The sequence below is a fragment of the Ictidomys tridecemlineatus genome, chromosome 4, assembly GCF_052094955.1.
Source record: "Ictidomys tridecemlineatus isolate mIctTri1 chromosome 4, mIctTri1.hap1, whole genome shotgun sequence".
Taxonomy (NCBI): Eukaryota; Metazoa; Chordata; class Mammalia; order Rodentia; family Sciuridae; genus Ictidomys; species Ictidomys tridecemlineatus.
Window position 1 is genome coordinate 58,319,664 of NC_135480.1, and position 23,715 is coordinate 58,343,378.

The 23,715-nt window shown below is 36.7% G+C and overlaps 2 protein-coding genes across 2 annotated transcripts; both read left to right on the forward strand.

Annotated features, from left to right (window-relative positions):
- The first annotated feature begins 13,131 nt into the window (after positions 1–13,131).
- LOC101971482 (olfactory receptor 52H1) lies at positions 13,132–14,155 on the forward strand. Its single transcript, XM_005342487.3, has one exon. The coding sequence runs from the start codon at positions 13,132–13,134 to the stop codon at positions 14,074–14,076; it is 945 nt and encodes a 314-aa protein (XP_005342544.3). The 3' UTR covers positions 14,077–14,155.
- A 7,981-nt stretch (positions 14,156–22,136) lies between these two features.
- LOC101971783 (olfactory receptor 52H1) lies at positions 22,137–23,715 on the forward strand. Its single transcript, XM_021721480.3, has one exon. The coding sequence runs from the start codon at positions 22,652–22,654 to the stop codon at positions 23,597–23,599; it is 948 nt and encodes a 315-aa protein (XP_021577155.2). The 5' UTR covers positions 22,137–22,651; the 3' UTR covers positions 23,600–23,715.

The window sequence follows — 23,715 nt, forward strand, 5'->3', positions numbered from 1 at the left end:
ACTTTTGGAAATATTTCTTGTAAAGTTTGCATTCTTTTTTATGTGTCACTACTGAATTCGTTATTCAGTTATCTTAGTGATCATTTAATGAATAAACAGAGATTTTTCTTAAATTCCCAGAAAAAAGTAAATCTCCCAATCTTTCCTGAGGGGTTCTATTAGCATTTTTGGACACATATACAACACTCAGCCTTTTAGTTTATAACCAACCTTCTAAGCCTTCACTTCCTGGCTTTTGCAGTCTTTAAGGTCAGCAAGAGGTGAGAATTTGGGACTCCCACAGCTCTGAACTCTATATTCCTAGAGATTTTTAAGTCCTTTTCAAAGCTCCTCTGGATAACTCAGTTTCCTGCTTTGTACATTAAGCTTTTTGGTTAGTTTACTATTCATCACAGTGTTTATCCATGGTCTCAGGCAGCCATAAAGTTAAAACACAAGCCACTCCCACACACATTGGCTAAAGGATTTTAGCACCAGCAGACTCTCGATCAGCATTTAAGTTGAGTCTTCTAGGAATTTAGTCTAGTAGTTTCTGGCACAGTAAAAAGATATTATAAAGGTTTCCCTTTAATTAGTAACAAAATACTATAAATATCTTACATTAGTGGGGCGTGTTTGTTATAATCAGTGAAACAAATTATTATATTACTATTAATTAATGTCAGTATATATTAAATATACAGTCCATGTATATTTCTAAAATGCATGTATAAATTCTGGAAGATTTATTTCAGTGTATTGTGAATTTTGCAATGGAAATAATGCATCTGAGACTAACCCATAAAAGGCATTAAAACTACCTTTTTTTTTTTTCTTCTACTGTGAAAGAAGTCAGACTCCCTGTTCTAAGGACACTTCAATAAATAAAACGAGGTATAAATAGAGGGGTTAATAATGCTGTTACTACTATTATATTAATAACTCTAATCAAAAGCACAAATTTCATGCCCACTCTGAACAACCATGGAAATTCAGTGTTGGACTGAGGTGAGATCTGTGTAACTCATATTCTGAAAGCAGAAACTGACAGCCAAACAAGTAATTACAAGACATTTTGATAAGTGCCAGCTTATCAGGCAGTGAACACAGAGCAGGCAGAAAAGAACAGGAAAAGATAACATATGCAAGGAGACTGTGCTTGAGAAATTATAATGCAATTGGGGCTCTGTATAGATTCTAATCTATTTAAAGTGAATCTAGAATTTATGGCATACCTCAGGGTAGAATGGCAAGAGGACATAGAGTCTGAAATTGCTAGACCTCATATGTTTTGCTAATGAAGATTTGCTTTACCCTAAACACTTCTGTAAACTGCAGAAACAATACTCACATTTCTCTCTTAGGAAAATTACTATGGCTTTGGAGGAGAGTATGGGATTGAAAACTTTAGATTAATCAGAGCCCAATAGCAGAAATGACAAGGGATAGAACAATGACTGAAGAAAGAAAGTGATTCTAAAGCTATTTGAATTGACAGGATTGTATGTGACAATATATGTAAAGAGTTTTCTAGGAAAGTTCCACTGTTTGATCAATACTGATTTGTGATAACCATGGTATTCTCCAAATCATCTTTCATTTGAACCAGAAAGAAACTGTATTCCACAGTATGTAGGTCATAGCCAACTTTTTCTTCTATCAGATGCCGTGTCTCTGATTTGATATCAAGCTCCTTGATCCATTTTGAGTTAACTTTTGTGCATGGTGAGAGAAAGGGATTCAGTTTCATTTTGTTGCATATGGATTTCCAGTTTTCCCAGCACCATTTGTTGAAGATGCTATCCTTCCTCCATTGCATGCTTTTAGCCCCTTTATCAAATATAAGAAAGTTGTAGTTTTGTGGGTTGGTTTCTGTGCCCTCTATTCTGTACCATTGGTCCACCCGCCTGTTTTGGTACCGGTACCATGCTGTTTTTGTTACTATTGCTCTGTAGTATAGTTTGAAGTCTGGTATCGCTATACCACCTGATTCACACTTCCTGCTTAGCATTGTTTTTGCTATTCTGGGTCTTTTATTTTTCCATATGAATTTCATGATTGCTTTCTCTATTTCTACAAGAAATGCCATTGGGATTTTGATTGGCATTTCATTAAACCTATAGAGAACTTTTGGTAATATCGCCATTTTGATGATGTTAGTTCTGCCTCCATGAACAGGGTATATTTTTCCATCTTCTAAGATCTTCTTCAATTTCTCTCTTTAGGGTTCTGTAGTTTTCATTGTATAAGTGTTTCACCTCTTTTGTTAGGTTGATTCCCAAGTATTTTATTTTTTTTGAGGATATTGTGAATGGAGTGGTTGTCCTCATTTCCATTTCAGAAGATTTGTTGCTGATATACAGGAATGCCTTTGATTTATGCGTGTTGATTTTATATCCTGCCACTTTGCTGAATTCATTTATTACCTCTAATAGTTTCTTTGTAGACCCTTTTGGGTCTGCTAGGTATAGAATCATGTCATCTGCAAATAGTGATAATTTAAGTTCTTCTTTTCCTATTTTTATGCCTTTAATTTCTTTCGTCTGTCTAATTGCTCTGGCCAGTGTTTCGAGAACTATGTTGAACAGAAGTGGTGAGAGGGGGCATCCCTGTCTTGTTCCAGATTTTAGAGGGAATGCCTTCAATTTTTCTCCATTTAGAATGATGCTAGCCTGAGGCTTAGCATAGATTGCTTTTACAATGTTGAGGTATGTTCCTCTTATCCCTAGTTTTTCGAGAGTTTTGAACTTAAAGGGATGCTGTACTTTGTCGAATGCTTTTTCCGCATCTATCGAGATGATCATATGGTTCTTATTTTTAAGTTTATTGATGTGGTGAATAACATTCAATGATTTCCGTATATTGAACCAGCCTTGCATCCCAGGGATGAATCCTACTTGATCATGGTGCACAATTTTTTTGATGTTTTTGTATCTGATTCGCCAGAATTTTATTGAGGATTTTTGCATCTAGGTTCATTAGAGATATTGGTCTGTAGTTTTCTTTCTTTGAAGTGTCTTTGTCTGGTTTAGGAATAAGGGTGATGTTGGCCTCGTAGAATGAATTTGGAAGTTTTCCCTCTTTTTCTATTTCCTGAAATAGCTTGAAAAGTATTAGTATTAGTTCCTCTTTAAAGGTTTTGTAAAACTCTGCTGTATACCCATCCGGTCCTGGGCTTTTCTTAGATGGTAATCTTTTGATGGTTTCTTCTATTTCCTCAATTGATATTGGTCTGTTTAAGTTGTCTATATCCTCCTGACTCAATCTGGGCAGATTATATGACTTAAGAAATTTATTGATGCCTTCACTATCTTCTATTTTATTGGAGTATAAGGATTCAAAATAATTTCTGATTATCTTCTGTATTTTTTTCATCCCGTATGCTAGTAATTTGAGTTCTCTCTCTTCTTCTCTTCGTTAGCATGGCTAAGGGTCTGTCGATTTTATTTATTTTTTCAAAGAACCAACTTTTAGTTTTGTCAATTTTTTCAATTGTTTCTTTTGTTTCAATTTCATTAATTTCAGCTCTGATTTTAATTATTTCTTGCCTTCTACTTCCTTTGCTGTTGTTTTGCTCTTCTTTTTCTAGGATTTTGAGATGAAGTATGAGATCATTTATTTGTTGTTTTTTTCTTTTTTTAAGTAATGAACTCCAAGCAATGAATTTTCCTCTTAGAACTGCTTTCAATGTGTCCCATAGATTCCGATATGTTGTGGCTCCAAATTCCTCAATAGGACACCCATAGCACAAGAGTTAACATCTAGAATCAACAAATGGGACTTACTCAAACTAAAAAGTTTTTTCTCAGCAAAAGAAACAATAAGAGAGGTACATAGGGAGCCTACATCATGGGAACAAATCTTTACTCCTCACACTTCAGATAGAGCCCTAATATCCAGAGTATATAAAGAACTCAAAAAATTAGACAATAAGATAACAAATAACCCAATCAACAAATGGGCCAAGGACCTGAACAGACACTTCTCAGAGGAGGACATACAATCAATCAACAAGTACATGAAAAAATGCTCACCATCTCTAGCAGTCAGAGAAATGCAAATCAAAACCACCCTAAGATACCATCTCACTCCAGTAAGATTGGCAGCCATTATGAAGTCAAACAACAACAAGTGCTGGCGAGGATGTGGGGAAAAGGGTACACTTGTACATTGTTGGTGGGACTGCAAATTGGTGCAGCCAATTTGGAAAGCAGTATGGAGATTTCTTGGAAAGCTGGGAATGGAACCACCATTTGACCCAGCTATTCCTCTTCTCGGTCTATTCCCTAAAGACCTAAAAAGAGCATGCTACAGGGACACTGCTACATCAATGTTCATAGCAGCACAATTCACAATAGCAAGACTGTGGAAGCAACCTAGATGCCCTTCAATAGACGAATGGATAAAAAAAAAGTGGCATTTATACACAATGGAGTATTACTCTGCATTAAAAAATGACAAAATCATAGAATTTGGAGGGAAATGGATGGCATTAGAGCAGATTATGCTAAGTGAAGCTAGCCAAGCCCTAAAAAACAAATGCCAAATGTCTTCTTTGATATAAGGAGAGTAACTAAGACCAGACTAGGGAAGAAGAGCACGAGAAGAAGACCAACATTAAACAAGGATGAGAGGTGGGAGGGAAAGGGAGAGAGAAGGGAAATTTCATGGAAATGGAAGGAGACCCTCAGGGTTATACAAAATTACATACAAGAGGAAGTGAGGGGAAAGGGAAAAATAATACAAGGGGGAGAAATGAATTACAGTAGAGGGGGTAGAGAGAGAAGAAGGGAGGGGAGGGGAGGGGAGGGGGGATAGTAGAGGATAGGAAAGGCAGCAGAATACAACAGGCATGAGTATGTCAATATGTAAATCAATGGAAGTGTAACTGATGTGATTCTGCAATCTGTATATGGGGTAAAAATGGGAGTTCATAACCCACTTGAATCAAAGTGTGAAATATAATATATCAAGAACTATGTAATGTTTTGAACAACCAACAATAAAAAAAAAGAAAATGTATTCCTCCTCTCATCTACCCATTTGCATTCACATATTAAAATAAATAAATGATTGGATATTTACAACATTAATAAAATAGTACATGGAGAAGTTGTGGGCATAATGCTTGACATGTGTGAGGACCTGGATTTTATCCTCAGTACTACAAACAAACAAACAAAAAAGCCCCTTAGAGAAATTCAGATTCAGATTCCTTCAAATATACACATACTATAAACACTCAGATTTCCCAGTAGATTGTTCTAGCAACAGTGTAGAGAGCACAGAGCACTTGGAATATTTAAAGCCTCTGAGAATTCTTCTTTCTCAAGACACTACTTGTCTGGGAAGATCCGAGCCGGCAGGGACTCAGCTCACCATAGCTCTTGGGACCTCTGTGTGGACGCTTGGGGAATGTTTCAGTGTGCACTCCACAATTCATTGACTGGGTTTATGTTCATGGACCCTCAGGGGACTGCAGGCTCTGAGTGCCCTCTCTGAAGATCCAGGAAGAGGAATAAGAGGAATTCTTCTTAAGAGTGCCATTTCTCTTCATCCCTCAGTCCCCATCGGGGGTCAGGGGTTTGGTAAGTGTTGCAGCCAGCACTGGGAAGTCAAGGGCGGGCTCAGCTTCTGAAAGGCACAAAGATCAAGGGGAGGCTAAGAGAAGACAGGGATGGACTTAGACTAGTTTTCCCTGTGAAATAAAACCTGCAGCTGAGAGTTTAAAGTCTCAGAGAATGGAATGACTAGAGTTAAATGGGCAAAGTAGAACTGAGGCTATATATGGAGAACACAATCTGACAGCCCAGATCAAAGGATTTGAACTTGGATCTAGAAGAATATACTCCAACTCTCTGGTTTCTGTGTGATCTGCAACTTTGTACTCTTGTGGGTTTTTGCATCAGTAGGTACACGCATATGTTTGTAACAATGACATTGCATACTAGTGGCTACTTATGAGTGGTTTGATATTTTTCAAGTACCAAGCTAAGAATCTTTTTTTTTTAACTTTTTTTTTTTTTTTTTTTTTTTTTTAGTTTTAGGTGGACACAATATCTTTATTTTACATTTACGTGGTACTGAGGATTGAATCCAGTGCCTCATGTATACTAGGTGAGCACTCTACCACTGAGCCGCATCCCCAGCCCCATCCAAGCTAAGAATCTTTTCATATAATCCCCACATAACATCTATGAGGAAACAGTCATTTTAGAGAAATAAATTACCTTATCCAGTATAAAACAAACAAGAAACACAAATCAAACACAAGTTCAAAATACTCAAAATTGGTTTTTAAGCAGTTATCTAATCTGTGACTGTAGATTTTGTGAATCTGTATGTGCCTGGGTATATTTTTAATGGTATTATGTTTTTTATTCACTCACTCATTCATCTTTTAATTATTTTAGCTATTCATCAATTAAGCTGAACTTTAGTGGAATACAGAAAAATAGAAGGAGACTACAGGTGAGCTATGTTTCATATCAAACAGAAGCTTGTAAGCCATGATTTAAACATCATTCATTTATTCAGTAAAATTAAGTGTTTTAAGATGAGAAGATAAGGCTATGAATGTGAAAATGTCTAATCTCAAGAAAGATAGAAGATATACAGATAAATGCAATAAACTGCAAAGTGCTGCTACAGGGGATGAGTATATATGGCATTGTGAGTGTGTTCAACTGAGATACCTAATTCAGTCTTGGCAGTTAAAACAATTTTTCAAAAAATTTTCTCCTAACCAATATAAAAAGGACGGGCAAAAGTAAGAAACCCCAAAAAAGGCCTTATATTGCTGATGAAGTTTTTATGAACAGTGTTAATAGAAAGATAGTTATTATCTCATTTTTATCTTTAAAAGTAATTATTTTACATCTTCTTGGCTTGGCATATTAGTGGCTATCAGTTTTCATGGGCTTATTTTGTTTTATTTTAAAATAATTAATACTTAATAAATTAAAATATATTTTTAGAGACACTGAGTCGATGTGAATGTTCATTTTTGTCTGGACTCATTAGTGATATTCAATTTTGAAGTTTTATTTAGGGTGGCATCTCTATGTAGTCACTGAGTACATTATCAAAACAAAATATGAACAAAAGTGACATACTGTTTGACTTTGAAGAGATTGTAGTTGAGAAAGAAGAAAATAAATATTAAACAATTCGTTGTAAGTATGATGAATTTCATAAAAAAGGAGATATAATTTCTAATATAAAGAGATTTAGAAACTGTTCCTAGAGGAGTATCATATAAATATCATTAAACTGAATGAAAGGAGTCTTGTCTGAAACTTAACTGATACATAGAACTTAGTGTTGCTTTAAAGCAGGAGAAGAAATGGAAACAATTATTCTAAATCAAGGGGAGAAATCTGCAGATAGCCTCATGGTCTGGAGACTTTGGCTCCAATAGAACACGTTACCTCACAAATATTTGGAATAACACACCTTGTGTTTAGATTTATTTTATTTTTTTTATTTTTTATTTTTATTTTTTAAAGAGAGAGAGAGAGAGAGAGAGAGAGAGAGAGAGAGAGAGAGAGAGAAAGAGAATTTTTTAATATTTATTTTCTACTTTTCGGCAGACACAACATCTTTTGTTTTTTTGTATGTGGTGCTGAGGATAGAACCCGGGCCGCATGCATGCCAGGTGAGCTCGATACATCCTGCTTGAGCCACATCCCCAGCCCTAGATTTATTTTTTTTTAATAACAATCTTTAAGAAGGAGCCTCATTCAGTGTATGATCAATCAAGGCATGGATCCCAGTTCAGAATGCCTTAGGTATAACACCTCAAACTGAAGGAAGGACAGTGGCCTTATTTTTCATCACAAAGGTTTCCTCTATTTGTGGCCTCGTTTCTGTTCATTTCAGAGAAAATATATGCACCTCAGTGAAAACTTAAGTGAAAATGTAAGAGTAAATAACTACATTCTTAGAATATGGGAAATAAAATGATAGGGAAATTTATCATGATGCTTATTTTTTTAAATTGTTCTTTTTTTAAAAAAATATTTTTTAGTTGTCAACGGACCTTTATTTTATTTATTTATATGTGGTGTTGAGAATTGAATCCAGTGCTTCACACTTGTTGAGCAAGCACTCTATCACTGAGCCACAATCCCAGACCCACGATGCTTTTTTAATGGAAATTTTTTTAAAACATTGATTTCTAGAAAATTCAGGATGTTTCTAGAAACATTTTTGGAATGGCTCAAAACATGAAGCAAGAACAGATTGTTGAGGACTTTTTAGTTTTGTTAAGGATTTTAAATTTTTATTCAAAAAAGGATTGGCTCAATATATTTCATTGCGCATGGGTCCTTTAAATACAGGCTGGTATAAATGTTTGACACGAGCAAAGGACGTAGGCGAGGTCCTCCGACCGCTCCCGGGTGGTCCTGAAGTCACGGCTGCCCCTGCCCCAGGTAACCTCTCCCGGCCGACGATCCGTGTCTTGAAAGAAGAAGCCGCCACACGCGAAATGCCTTTTCGAATGCTCGGTTTATTCACTCCATCACATCACACGAGGCACAGGAACAGAGGCTGGTGGGACTCAGTTCGCTCGATGTTGACCCACACATAGTGAGTCTGAACTGGCCAAAGAGCTCAGCCTTCCTGGCCTTTAAATACTATAGTTGTTTACAATACTTTAAACCAAAAACATGTTTATTCCATAATTTCTATTTCTTATCCTATCTTAACAGATCGTCTCTATTACATCACATCTTGTTTACATCTTTGCTTATCTTAGAAAATCACACTTGTTTTGTGCTAAAATACCTCAAAACATGTTTACCTTTTATCCTTATCTATTTCACACATTTTCTAGCTTAGGCACCTTTCTTCATCACAACATGTTTACTTCAAACTCTCCTGTCCTTTGTTTATTTCAAACTCTCCTGTAACTCTCCTGTCAATGTTGAATTTGAAGTTTCTGCTTTGGGTCATTGAGTGGATAACACTAATATGCTCTGACATATTGGACAAAGCCAGAAAGAGCAGGCTTTGAGGAAGTATGAGTTCTGAATTTTTTGAAAAAATAATCTCCAGGTACTTATGAGACATCCAAAAGAGGGTATCCAGGGAGACATTGGATCTGTGTGTCTTGCAAGATCTAAATAAGAGGTAAAGAATTGGAACATGTCAATTGTAACTATTAATTGGGAACTTAGGAGCTAATGATATAGATCAGAAAAAGTGTGGAGAGAATAAAAAGGGACTCAGGCAAAGCCTTGAGAAATATCAGGATATAAGAGATGCAGAATAGGAAGAACAGCAAAGGATGAAAAAAGATGCCAGGGAAGTTGAAGAAAGTCTCAGAGTGTTGTAACACAACCTCAAGGTAAGAGAACACATCAGGATGGAGAGAGATGATCAACAGTGTCAAGTGCTGCTGAGAAGTCAAACAAAGGCTAACGAGGTGGGGCACTTATGCCATTGGTGTCCTAAGTGAAAGCAGCTTCAGTGGACTAGTGGGAACCAGATAAGCAGGGGATGAGGAGATAAAGATAAATAATGCAGACAACTACATATCCAGGGGATGAGGAAATAAAGATAAATAATGCAGACAACTACATATCCACCTATGAGTGAGAAAGTGCCCTTGGTTTTCAGTTGTTTAAACTAGAAGAAAATGTTTCAGCACATTTAAATTGTTTAAATGCTAAATGAACAAATTTTAAAAGGGCCATATTGTAGACAAAAGACAGAAGGAGAATGAATGACAATGTAGAGGATAGGAAAGGTAGCAGAATACAACAGTCACTAGTATGGCAATATGTAAAAACGTGGATATGTAACCTATGTGATACTGCAATCTGTATACTGGGTAAAAATGGGAGTTCATAACCCACTTGAATTAAATATATGAAATATAATATGTCAAGAGCTTTGTAATGTTTTGAACAACCAATAATAAAAATATAAATAAAAAAAAGAAAGATACTTGGCAAGGAGGGAAAGCTTGAGATAGAAGATACAGATTTGATTTTGGCCTCAGATATGAAAGAGGCATTTTTTTCCCAACTATAACAAGAAAATAAGGGTAGAGAAAAGATGCCAATCAAATGTGAGGCCTTAGTCATACATAATTTCATATCTACTGACTTCTAATTTCTCTTTGAAATAAAATGAAAGGTTGCTATCTAAAGATGTAGTTGGAGGGAGATGGGGAAGTTGGATGGAGTTGGGATTGAGGAAAGTAGAGAAAAAAGTTATGGAAGGAGATGGATTTGAACATGGATGGATCATTGGGCAGCATCAGGAGTAAAGTTGAAGGTTAATTGTCATGAAGTTATGGGGATGCAAATAGGCCTCCTTAAAAAGCAAGTTTTTTTCCCATGACCTAGAGAAATTACTAGGTTAATTAATCTAGGAATCGAGTTTTGCCACACATACATGATGGAAGGTCAGTGGAGCAAGGGCAAGCAAAATATTGGTAAGAGAGTAATTGAAATGATGAATCAGAATTTCACCTAGTTAGAGAAGAATGCAAAGATGCCTAGAGTTTAAATGAGTAGAAGTGAGAAAGTCAATATCTTAGAGGTTTTCTTTTTTCTTTTTTTTTTTTTAAAGAGAGAGTGAGAGAGGAGAGAGAGAGAGAGAGAGAGAGAGAGAGAGAGAGAGAGAGAGAGAGAGAGAGAGAGTTTTTAATATTTATTTTTTAGTTCTCGGCGGACACAACATCATTGTTGGTATGTGGTGCTGAGGATCAAACCCGGGCCGCACGCATGGCAGGCGAGCACGCTACTGCTTGAGCCACATCCCCAGCCTTCTTAGAGGTTTTCAAAGACGAAAGTTTTGATAACTGAATCACATTACTGAGTAGACTCAAAGTGGAATGTCTTAATGTTTTATTTATGGGGCTGATCAATGGTACTGAGTTATGATAGTTTTAAATATGGCATTGGAATTGGGTGACTATACTTCAATAACATATAAAACCATCCTGTGAGAACAACATTTTGAGTAGGTGAGCCACACAGGAATACCAAACTTACTCCAGTTAATGTCTAGACATGTCTTAAACAATTAAAAATAATTTCAAGGAGAATTGTGGAAGATCATTAAAACAGAAAAAGTAAGCAAATGAAGTTGCTAGGAAACTATCTCAAATAAGAGTTCTAAGAAGAATTGTCTGCCACTGGCAAGACTTACATCTTCATCAAGGAGTATTCCTTATATTATACTTAATGCTTTATGAATGAAATTACTTTATCTGATTTCTATTTTGGTAAGTTTTCTTCCTTTACATTTAAATTTGTCTGAATTATACATTTTCCTTATAATTTATCCTTTCTGGGTCATATTGTTTTAGGTCTTACATGAGTAACATATAAATGTATTTTTAAAAAATACTTCTGCTGGGGCTGGGGATGTGGCTCAAGCGGTAGTGCGCTAGTCTGGCATGCGTGCGGCCCGGATTCGATCCTCAGCACCACATACCAACAAAGATGTTGTGTCCGCCGAGAACTAAAAAATAAATATTAAAGATTAAAAAAAATAGCTCTGCTTTTTTAATAGGGGAGTTAAAGTAATCTATATTTATTATAAGTTTGATTTTATGATGTTAACTTTATTTAGACTTTTAATTTACTAACTTTACATGGGTTAGTTTTGGGTCTTTTGTAAGACTGATATCTATACTCTCTGTAGTCTACTGGTTCTATAGAGAAGTTTGGTGTTATATAAGGGAATTTAGGAAAAGTCTCCTTGAGTTTGATTCAGATTTATCATTTTATTCTTTCCTTTTATTTTTGTGGTACTGGGAATTGAATCCAGACATACTCCAACACTGAGCTATATTTCCAGCACTTTTTACTTTATTTTGAGTCAGGCTGTCACTGAAGTTACCTAAGCTGGCCTCCAATCTTTGGTGCCCCTGCTTCATACTCCAGAATCTCTGGGATTATAGGTGTGTAACACCAAGCCCAGTTTATCATTTCCTTCTTGTGTGGCTATTGACACAAGTTCCTTCTCCTTCATTTTCTGCATTCAGGAAGAGTAGATAATATTAATACCTATCTCATAGGATTGTTAATAGTATTAAAAATTGATATCATATGAAGATTTTTCAATTTTTGTTGTACATCCAAAGTTCTTAAAAAGTATCAGCCCTTGTTCTAAAGTTTGCTTATTTGCTTTTATCATGATCCAGAATTCAGAATATATAAATTTTATTTTTTTTCCACTAGAGGTCACCTCTGTATTATAAAAAGCACAATAGAACTGATTTTTTTTTCTTAATTTTTACACAAGATTTCCTTCTTCTTTCCTTAGGGTGGACTGGAGATTGAGCCTCACATCTTTTCTGGTAACATTCTCCATGTGAGGGATTAAACATGACAGTCTAAGAGGACATTCCAGACTGCTAGTCCTAAGAACTTTCAAGACAGTCATTAAAACGTGGGTAGCATTGGTGTGCTGGACAAATTGTGGTTCCAGTGATGGACTTCACACTTTTGTCTACATTCCCATGCCCTTTGTGAATTCTAGGCATCTGACAATATGTAAAAGTGTCACCCGGCATGAGACAGTGGCCTGAAAGGTGTTGGCTGTGGAAACTAATGATCTAGATGCTACAAGTTACTAAAGATGAGATCATTTTTGGTCAGATTACTTCTCAAAATTTCAGTTTCTTATAAAAAATTAAAAAAAATGAAGGGGTTAAAAATCCATGTTCCCAAAGGCTGTTCTAAGAAAGATAATATTTGTATAAGAACCTGGTGTATAGTAGGAGTCTATAATTGATAATGACCTTATTTTCTCAATTGTGACCCATTCCTTTAGTTTGTATTCTTCCATGTAGTTAGATTATTTTTCTCACCACACATACCTGTACAGCAACACAGAATATATTGACTTAGGGTAAACTTAGTAATTAAAGTGGGAATAGCATTTTATGTATTTTAAGGTTCCAGAGGAACTTGTTGATGAAGGTCAGGAGTACTGGGGTCTAAGGATTATTTCTTAAAATGATGAGCACTGTTCTTAAAAACAATGGAATTTCTTTCTTCAAATATAGGAAAGAGGAGAACTGGATCTGAGGAAGAGATGGAGAAATAATAACCATACAATTTTCTCATCTTCATTATAACAATTCATTTTTAGGACACAGAAGTTATGCATTGGATTTCAACAGCCATGTACAACCTGAGTAGCTACAACACAGGCCCCTTCACCCTTTCAGGCATCCCTGGACTTGAGCAGTACCATGTCTGGATCAGCATCCCTTTCTGCTTTATTTATTTTGTGGCCATTGTGTGCAATAGTATTCTTGTCTATCTCATTGTGGTGGAGCACAGTCTTCACACACCCATGTTCTTTTTCCTTTCTATGCTGGCCTTGACAGATCTCATATTGTCCACCACGTGTGTTCCCAAAACCCTTAGCATCTTCTGGTTTGGTCCACAGAAAATCAGTTTTCCTGGCTGTCTCACCCAGTTATTCTTTTTGCACTACACTTTTGTCCTAGACTCAGCTATACTGCTGGCCATGGCATTTGACCGCTATGTGGCCATCTGCTCTCCTTTGAGATACACCACTATTCTGACCCCCAAAGCCATTGTCAAAATTGCTGTGGGAATCTCTTTACGGAGTTTCTGTGTTTTTGTCCCATGTGTTTTCCTGGTGAATCGCCTACCTTTCTGTAAGACACACATCATTGCTCACACATACTGTGAGCACATAGGTGTTGCCCGGCTTGCCTGTGCGGACATCTCCATCAACATCTGGTATGGTTTTTCTGTCCCCATCATGACAGTGATTATAGATGTGATCCTAATTGCTGTCTCCTACACACTCATCCTCGGTGCTGTTTTTCGCCTTCCCTCCCGAGATGCACGCCAGAAGGCCCTTGGCACCTGTGGGTCCCATATCTGTGTCATCCTCATGTTCTATATTCCAGCATTCTTCTCCATCCTTGCCCATCGCTTTGGACATAATGTCCCTCGTACCTTTCATATCATGTTTGCCAACCTCTACGTGATTATTCCACCTGCACTCAACCCTATTGTCTATGGAGTAAAGACCAAGCAGATCCGGGACAAAGTCATTCTTCTGCTCTTTCCCAAGAGATCCCAGTTATAGATGCTTGTATCCTGGGGGATCAGGGGAAAGTTCCTAAGTATGTTAGGTCAAAGACTAAACCTGTAGCCAGCGACTTCAGAGAAAGAACACATGAAAAAATTCTTGATTAATCAGAACTTGTGTTTCCTTTGTTGTTTTAGGCAGAAGTCTGTTCAGTCATTCTAGATATAGGAAAATTGTGAATCTAGAAAATAATAAATATTTATTTTACTTGTGGAAAAAAAATCTTTGCAATTTCTTATGGTTATTATAAGGTAATATAAAAGCTTTCATAAAACAATAAAATAACTAGCATTGTACTTTCATAGTAAAGGTATCTCTAAGGAATCAGAATTATTTTTTTTTTCAGATTTATGGATCATATTAGTTTCTTTATAATTACAGTAGGGTAGGGAGTTATGGCTGTGGTGACTCTGTCAGGACCTGGATTTCATTTCTATTCAGCATCCCATGTATGTCCTGGAACATACTAGGTGCATAAGCAATGTTTATCAAATAAATGGCAAATAACCATCAAATTATTAAACTAAGAATACAGATTTTTTTTCCTTAGGCAAAGGAAGAAAACAATGCTAAAACATGAAACTGATTTTTCACTCAGTATGAGAGAAAAATAAATAAAAATAAAAGAAGCTAAATTCCCATGGCCTCTGAGATGGTAAAACATGCTCAAACTAAAATGAGTATAGAAGACTGGACCATTTGGAAGCCCTGGTGGTTCCAAATCCCGTTTTCAAGTTTGAATTTCAGTAGAAATGTAGTCCCAAGTAAAAAAATATATATCTATTTAAATGATTATCTCTTCAAATCCAGTATATTTAATTTGGCAGAGTGTGAGAGGGATGATTCAGAAAGAGGAATTAGTGCATGTAAAGAGACAGAGCTTAGAAAAAAGCTTGCTCATCAGAGTAACTGGGTTTAGGAAGAGATAACAGTAATGGTAAAATTGTAGACCATGGAAAAATTCAGATCATTTTAAGGAGTGTGTTTAGTAGTCTAAGAATAAATGGAAGCCCTGGAGATTGTAGGCAAAATGGCAACAAAGTCCAATTTTGTATTTTAAAATGTTAGTATAAATCTATTGCTTTGCTACCGTTGTTTGATGGGGCATAGGAGTTCAGCAGCCACCCTAAACTGCCCCTTCACTTTGACTTTCCTTATTGGTAGGCTGGGCAGCTTTTTGTGCCCAAAGAAAAATCTAACCTTTCCACTAGCCTGAAGGAAAGACAACTCAGCTTCAATTAGAAATGAACCAATAGATTAAGTGTCTGTGGGACTGAGTTCTGGTAAAATTACAAACTTCGAGTGGTAAAAAATAACTCAATGGGAATTCAATGGCTAGATAAGAGTCACAATTAACATCTATAAAATATTAAAATAGATACAAAAATTTACCATTTTAATCAAATACTCAGTTAATCCTTAAAAAACAATGACAAGATTTACATGTAAGTAACTGGACTGTGGAAACTTCCATTTTGAAATATTTAATTTGAACTCATTCATGAAAAACATATAGCAGCTGAGTGTTAAGGCATCACCCCTGGATCAGGCTAATACAACTGTGACATTTATGTGTGAAATAAGATTTTTTTTTTTAAGAGAGAGAGAGAGAGAGAGAGAGAGAGAGAGAGAGAGAGAGAGAGAGAGAGAGAGAGAGAATTTTTTTTAATATTTATTTTTTTTAATTCTTGGCGGCCACAACATCTTTGTTTGTATGTGGTTCTGAGGATCGACTGACACATGCCAGGCAAGCATGCTACTGCTTGAGCCACATCCCCAGCCCACTATTTTTTTTTTTTAAGTGAGATGAAGGGTAGAAGATATATCTTTAAAACTTTTTTTTTTTTTTGCAGAGTTGGGGATCAAATTCAGGGCCTTTCATATTACTAGGCAAATGCTCTACCACTGAGCTACCAACCAAGAGAACATTCACAATTTAAACATGAAAATCATAGACCAAGAAGGCAAGGCATCAGAGCATATTTTTATTACAGTTCAATGGGAATAATTCACCTTAAAATAATTTCTATTAGACTAGGATTCTTATAACAACATTAAACCCATGTACCAGGTGTTCATGTAAAATTCACGTAAATTACCCAGGACAATTTCTTTTCCATGCAATGGACAAAGAAAAATAAATTATTTCATAAAAAGGCAGAAAGTATAGCAAAGGTAAGAATTGTAAATTTCGGTGTCTTAAAGCCTGCCTGCTGCTCCAATAAAAATGATTGTTGGGCTGGGATTGTGGCTCAGTGGTAGAACATTCCTCTAGCACATATAGGGCCCTGGGTTTGATCCTCAGCATCTCATAAAAATAAATAAATAAAATAAAGATGTTGTGTCCAACTACTTCTAAAAAATAAATATTAAAAAAAATGATTGTCCTTTCTCCAAAAAACAAAACAAAACAAAACCCCAAACTTAGGTTTTATACTAAGCAAAACAGTAGTGTGCACTTAATAGACATTTTTTCCCCCCTAGGGATTGAACCCAGGGGTGCTTAACCACTGAGCTATATCCTCAGTCCTTTTTATTTTGTGATAGGGTCTTACTAAGTCGCTTAGGGCCTCTTTAAGCTGCTGAAACTGGCCTTGAACTTGTGATCCTGCTACCTCAGCTTCCCAAGCTGCTGGGATTACAGATGAGTGCTACCACTCCTGGCAAGTAGGCATTTTAAATAAATTATGAGTCTTGAAAATTTGACATAAAGAGGTGGCCACTGAAAATTGAGTTATTCATATTATTCTTTCCACTCAGAAATAACTTGCCTATGGATGAGACAAAAGCAAAAAAATCAGCAGCAGTGGAGCCTACCTCTTAGGATTATAGGTGAAAAGTTTTGTGAACACAACAGCCCTAGACACAGGAGTTACCACATTCAGGGAAGTTGAGTTGGCTGTTTGATTTGTGGGATAAAAGCTTCTTAGGTGAAAAGTAAGATTTGAACCTCCAGAAATTCTTAACAACAGTACTAGCAAGGAGTTCTGTCTTTTTGAAGGAATACATTTTGTTTACTTATATCATTTTTACTAATGGAAAATGTATAATGAGGTTTTAACTTTAGTTTTATTCTACTATTAAAGATCTAGATGAAGATAAATAAAGGTAGACGAAATAGCAAATGCTAAAAATCTGAGGTGGGAACAAAATTAGATTTAAGCTAAGAAAAAACAATCAGATGTTCACTTGAGAAAGAACTTCTGTTTGCAGTTCCAGAAATACATTGAGGAAGGCAAAAAATGGAAATAATATGATCTTGTAAGAAGTGATCAGAATAATTTAGGCAAGAAATTAAGGTAGCTGTACAATGGAAACAGAGAAAGCATGGATTTAGAAAATATTTAAGAGGAAACAGCCATAGAGTTTGGTAAAGCAACAACAACAAAATCCATGAGTAGTAAGGCAATGAAAGAGGAACAGGTAAGGCAGACAGGAGAGTTTTTAAGCCAAAGGGGAGCATTTGGCCAAAGATATTTTGAAAAAGTCACTATTCAGTGTCCATCAGGAGCAGCCTCAGATAGTCCTTTAAAGGAAGCAGTGCCCAAGACTTGTTTTACTTCTGCCCCAATAGATAGAGTTAGTTCCTACTGACTTTCCTGCCTTCCAACTTTTCTGCTCACACCCACATATATCCTGGACACCCAGAGAAAAATAAAGTGTGCACAAATTTATTATACTGCTTCTAAGTAGAGATTAGAGAACATCCTGTCTGAGAAATAGCTTAGTATACTTTGAAGTGAGCCTTATAATTTTCATTTTAACCGGTGCCCTGGCTTATCGATCTATATTATGAGTTTACCACTCTGCATTTGCCTCTAGATATTTTCACATACATGACCTTAATTTGTAATTTCTATGCAATATTCAATCTTGAGGAGTAGGTACTAATATTACTACTAATAGTGTTGCCTTTATATGGAGATTAAGTAACTTGTCAAGGTACTTTCTCTGGTGAGGACATGAACTTGAAACCTAGGTAATAGATAGGCACATACATATATGACCTTCCACCCACATGCATATCAGCTTACATACAAAGGCAAATGCAAAATAAAGAAAAAGCATCTTGCACCTTGAAGCAGTAGTGTGAGTTAATAGAACGTCTTCATTTTCTTCCCTTGAGGGTGAGAAGAGAGGGAACCTGCACCCCCTGGGTTTTGATGATCTCTTTCCCTGATTGAGCAGTGATCAGAGAAAATAAATGTGGGAGGAAGCAACCTTTCCACCAGTTTCTTCCCTTCCACTCATTTCCTTAGTTGGCTTATTTGCCCTTACAGATTTTCTGTGAGTCTGCACCATATTTTTCATCTTTCCTTTTGGCCTAATCCTCAATATTAGGTGAGTATTGGCTGTTTAAGTGGGTTTGACTGGAACTTGGATTTGGAGAGAAAGAATGAGTGAATGAAAAGCTCAACCCTCCATTTCTTTGCAGCTGTGGACTGGGAACTACAACTTTCTTCCCTGAGTAATTCCCAGTTATAAACTAAGTTCATGGTCTGCAGTCCTTGTATTTATGCTCTATCAAATGGGCATCAAAAGACTAGAGTGGATGGACAGTTACACAACTGGATTAAGGATGGCCATGGTTAGTGTTGTTCAGAATGTTTCTGTGTCAGGCACTAGACAAGAACCTATAACAATAACTTAAAAAGTAGAATTGAGTGTGCTAGTTAGAATGTTTGTGTGCTCAGTAGATGAAGATAAATAAAGGTAGAAGAAATAGCAAATAACTACTCTTGTTAGTTTTCATGCATTGTTTCTATTCTCTTTTTCATGTGTTCTCACTGCTCATGACAACACTACCAATGTGAAATATAATCTAATAAGGGGAAGTGAACTTGTTGCATGTTTACTATGTTCCAGGCACTGCACTAAAGACTATTTTCTTGTGTGTCTCTTTTTGTCATAATAATAACTTCCCAAAGTAGATATATTAGTTTCTTTTAAAAAGCGAGGAACACAGGGATATTGTGCTTCAAACAACTTGCTAAATTCACATAGCTAGTATGTTGTAGAATAAGATTAAAATAAATTGTACAACGCAGCTGGCTCCAGAGCACATACTCTGCACCAATATTTTCCCAGGACATTGTGGGCACCCACATGTGTGCCTCTCATAGTACTCTAATCCCCCCCCCAATAAAGCTAACACCAATTCCTTTATATTATCAAATCCATAGTTCACATCTAAATTTTCTTTCTTTTTAAGTTCCACATATAAGAGAGATCATGCATTGGTCTTTTTGTGCTCCTCTTATTTAGTTTAGCATAATGTTACCCAGTTTCATCATGTTGTTACAAATGATAGAATTTGTTCATTCAGGAAAAATGAGCTTTTGTGATCTGTGGAGAGAATAGTCACTATAATAAACACTAGTGCATTGGGTATTTCAAAGTAGCTGAAAGAATAGATTCAAAATTTTTCAGCACAATAAAAAATGTGAATATGTGAGGTGATAGATTTGTTTATTAGTCTAACAATCATTTTACATTGTAAGCACATATAAACATATTTCCCCATTAAATATACATGTAATTATTAATTTTCAATTAAAAATGAAACAATTTATCTATTATTAATTACATTCTATACTTAGTTTATTTAAAAAGAATCTAATCAAGAATCACTTTGCATTTGGTTGTTTAGTTTTTTACATTATTAGTCAGAAATGTGCTTTTTCCATCTGACTCCTCTGACCTGTTAATGGCATTGACTTGTTGGAAAAACAACAAAACCAGCAAACTGTCTTTTGGATTGCTGCTTAATGTGGATTTGTCTGATTGTAGAATGACAAGCCTGGTAATTAACTTTCTATCTGTGTGTCCATGTGTGCTAGTGAATGCTTTTATGAATATCTCTTATATTTGAGCTGATGAAAATATAAAAACTAGAGAAGACCTTTTCCGAGTATGTATGCCTAAGGGATGACCTTAGACAATCTTGGACAGCTGTGATTCAAGGCATATGTTTGAATGTTGATGTCATGTGTTGTTCAAGTATGTGAGTAATGTGAAAAGTGGGATTTCAGCATTAAGACTGAACAATCTAGGCAAGTACGTAGTGTAAATAGGTGACCTCTAGCCCCTGGAGATGGGAGTCACAATGAAGTTGACTCAATAAGAGAGATAAAGGCAAGTAATCTAGAGATCAGGGATCCCCAGCAGATGGGGGCTGGACTATGACTCACACTCCAAACTCTGAATTGTGTTCTCAGAACCTAGAATTTAGGAATTGTGAAGATACTGTAGAGAAGGTCTGGGTTGCTTTAAGAAAGATGCTTTTACTTACATATGAAGAATGATCAGAAATGGAGAAAGAGAGAGAGAGAGAGAAAGAGAGAGAGAGGGACAGAGAGAGGGAGAGAATATTCCATTTCTTCTTTGTCTAAAGCAGAAGAGTAGGTAATCTAAGCCTTGGTCTGGGGGATAGAAGGAGGTAAAAAGTAGAGAGAGGGATAAGCTCAACCTAAGTTTTGGCCTTGCCAGGTTAGGAACATGAAGCACACAACTGTCACAAGCCTCTTAGTGCTGATCTTAGTGCTGGTCCTGGGAGTCCCTGGCACTGTTGCGCACTTGGTGACCTTTAGAGTATAAGTAGACTTTCCAGGTAAAGGCAAAGGGCAGGGGAGGCATTTCTAGAGAAGGAAGAAGATATAGAACCTAATCTTTAAAAGATAATTTCAAATACTGGGGATATTTCTTGGTTGGTAGAGTGCTTGCATTGAATGCACAAGGCCCTGGGTTCAATCCCCAGCACCATAAAATAATAATAATAATAATAATAATAATAATAATAATAATTCCAGAGGAATGTTCTCTGGGATTTACAAAGCAGAGCAGGTGGCAGTGCAAAAATACATAAAATAATTTCTTTAGTGTCTCTTTGGGGTGTGTGTGTGTGTGAGTGTGTATGTGTGTGTGTGTGTGTGTGTGTGTAAGTGGAGTTCATAACTGAAAGAGTAAGTGTGGGTGAATGTATGATGATAAAATGTATGAGATCGTGTGAGTGTGGTTTGGGATATGCCTGAGAATGTGAGTGTTGAGTGTCTGTGTGTGATTGAGAGAGCATATGTCTTGGGGCTATAAGTCTCATACAGAATTTGTGTTCACAATGAAACTTTCTTATGACTGATGGTGTTACTAAATCCAAGGTCTTGTGCAGTGTACAGTGTGTTGGTAAATCTTTTTTTTTCTTTTCTCCTCCTCCCCTTCTTCTGCCTTCTTTATTTTTTGTTTTGTTTTGTATAGAAAAGGCTCCTGAGCTTCAGCTATAAGAGAGAATTTTTCAACTTAAATGTGAGTCACACATGTTAACCAGCATAGTGTCAGAATGCAACTAGTGTTTACTGAACTGAATTTGATTACTGCTTGTCAATAAAGGGTGTTAACTTCAATAGATGAGTGGATAAAAAAATTGTGGCAGCTATACACATTGGAGTATTATGCAGCACTAAGAAACGACAAAATCATAGAATTTGCAGGGAAATGGATGGCATTAGAGCAGATTATGCTAAGTGAAGCTAGCCAAGCCCTAAAAAACAAATGTCAAATGTCTTCTTTGATATAAAGAGAGCCACTAAGAATAGAACAGGAAGGAAGAGCATGAGGAAAAGACTAACAGTAAACTAAGACGAATGGGGGGAGAGAAAGGAAGAGAGAAGGGAAAACATATGGAAATGGTAGGAGACCTTCAGTGATACACAAAATTATAAGAGGTTATGAGGGGCAAGGGGGAGGGGGAAAAAAGGGGAGAGAATTGAACAACAGCAGAGGAGGTAGAGAGGGAAGATGGGAGGGGAGGGGAGGGGAGGGGGGATAGTAGGGGATAGGAAAGGTAGCAGAATACAACAGTCACTAATACGCCATTATATAAAAATGTGAGTATGTAACAGAAGTGAGTCTGCATTATGTATTTGGGGAGTTCAAAACCCAATTGAGTCAAATGTATGAAAGATGATATATCATGAGCTCTGTAATGTTTTGAACAATCAATAAAAAAAAAAATGGAAAAAAAAACTTTAAAAAAAAATAAAAAATAAAAAAATAAAAAAAAAGGGTGTTAACTTCACAAATCTAAGAACTACAGTCATCAGGTAGCAAGTAGTTGTTTCAGGGCAGAGATCATTGTGCTACAATGATATAGCAAGAAGACCTTAACCAATGGTGCCCATAAAGTGACACAGACTGCAATCTATTAGCCCAAAAAAACCTACGTCCTCTAACTTGTTAACTTGTATCCAAGACAATATGTAATGAAAAGAGTACAACAAGTCTGGAGGGATTTTTGGAAAAATTTATGCAAACTTGGGGTGCTGAAAAGAAGGGATATTCTCTTTAGAAAGAATAAACATACATCTTCAATCGTCTGGGACAATCCTGGTTTATGCATGTTGCTGCCGTCATTATTAATGTTAACCTTTTTTCACTTCAGAGAGGTTCCTTTGCATGATAGATTACATGGTCACTCTAATTTCAGGAGTCAATAATGATGGTTTGGAAGTAAGAGTGACTAACTCTCCTTTATCATCCCCTGGCCTCAGGACTGAGATTTGTGCCATCCTCATCTGCCATGATCATTTTCAACTTGAGCAGTTATAACCCAGGACCCTTCATTTTGGTGGGGATCCCAGGCCTGGAGCAATTCCATGTGTGGATTGGAATCCCCTTCTGTATGATCTACATGGTAGCTGTAATGGGAAACTGTATCCTTCTCTATCTCATTACTGTGGAACGCATCCTTCATGAACCCATGTTCTTCTTTCTCTCCATGCTGGCCATGATTGATCTTATCCTGTCCACAGCAGGTGTGCCCAAAACACTCAGCATCTTTTGGCTGGGAGCTCGAGAAATCACATTTCCAGGATGCCTGACACAGATGTTCTTCCTCCACTATAGCTTTGTCCTGGATTCAGCTATCCTGATGGCCATGGCATTTGATCGTTATGTGGCCATCTGTTCCCCTTTGAAATACACCACTATCTTGACTCCCAAGACCATCATCAAGATTGTTGTGGGCATCTCCTTTCGGAGCTTCTGCATCATCCTGCCAGATGTATTCTTGCTGACCCGCCTACCTTTCTGCAGGACACGCGTCATACCCCACACATACTGTGAGCACATAGGTGTTGCCCGGCTTGCCTGTGCTGATATCTCCATCAACATCTGGTATGGCTTTTGTGTTCCCATCATGACCGTCATCTCAGATGTGATCCTAATTGCTGTCTCCTACTCTCTGATCCTCTGTGCTGTTTTTCGCCTCCCCTCCCAAGATGCACGCCAGAAGGCCCTTGGCACCTGTGGGTCCCATGTCTGTGTCATCCTCATGTTCTATACACCTGCCTTTTTCTCAATCCTTGCCCATCGTTTTGGACACAATGTTTCTCTCACATTTCACATCATGTTTGCCAACCTCTACATTGTTGTCCCACCTGCACTCAACCCCATTGTCTATGGAGTGAAGACCAAGCAGATCAGAGATAAGGTCATACATCTGTTTTCCACTAAAAGCAGAGAATGATGTTGCACCAGGCAGTGAAACATCACCATTGCCAGGATAAGTGAATACTGTATATAAATGTAGTAAGAATAAAAAGCAAATGCTATTTAAAATCAGGACTGCTTGTAGCTGTTTTG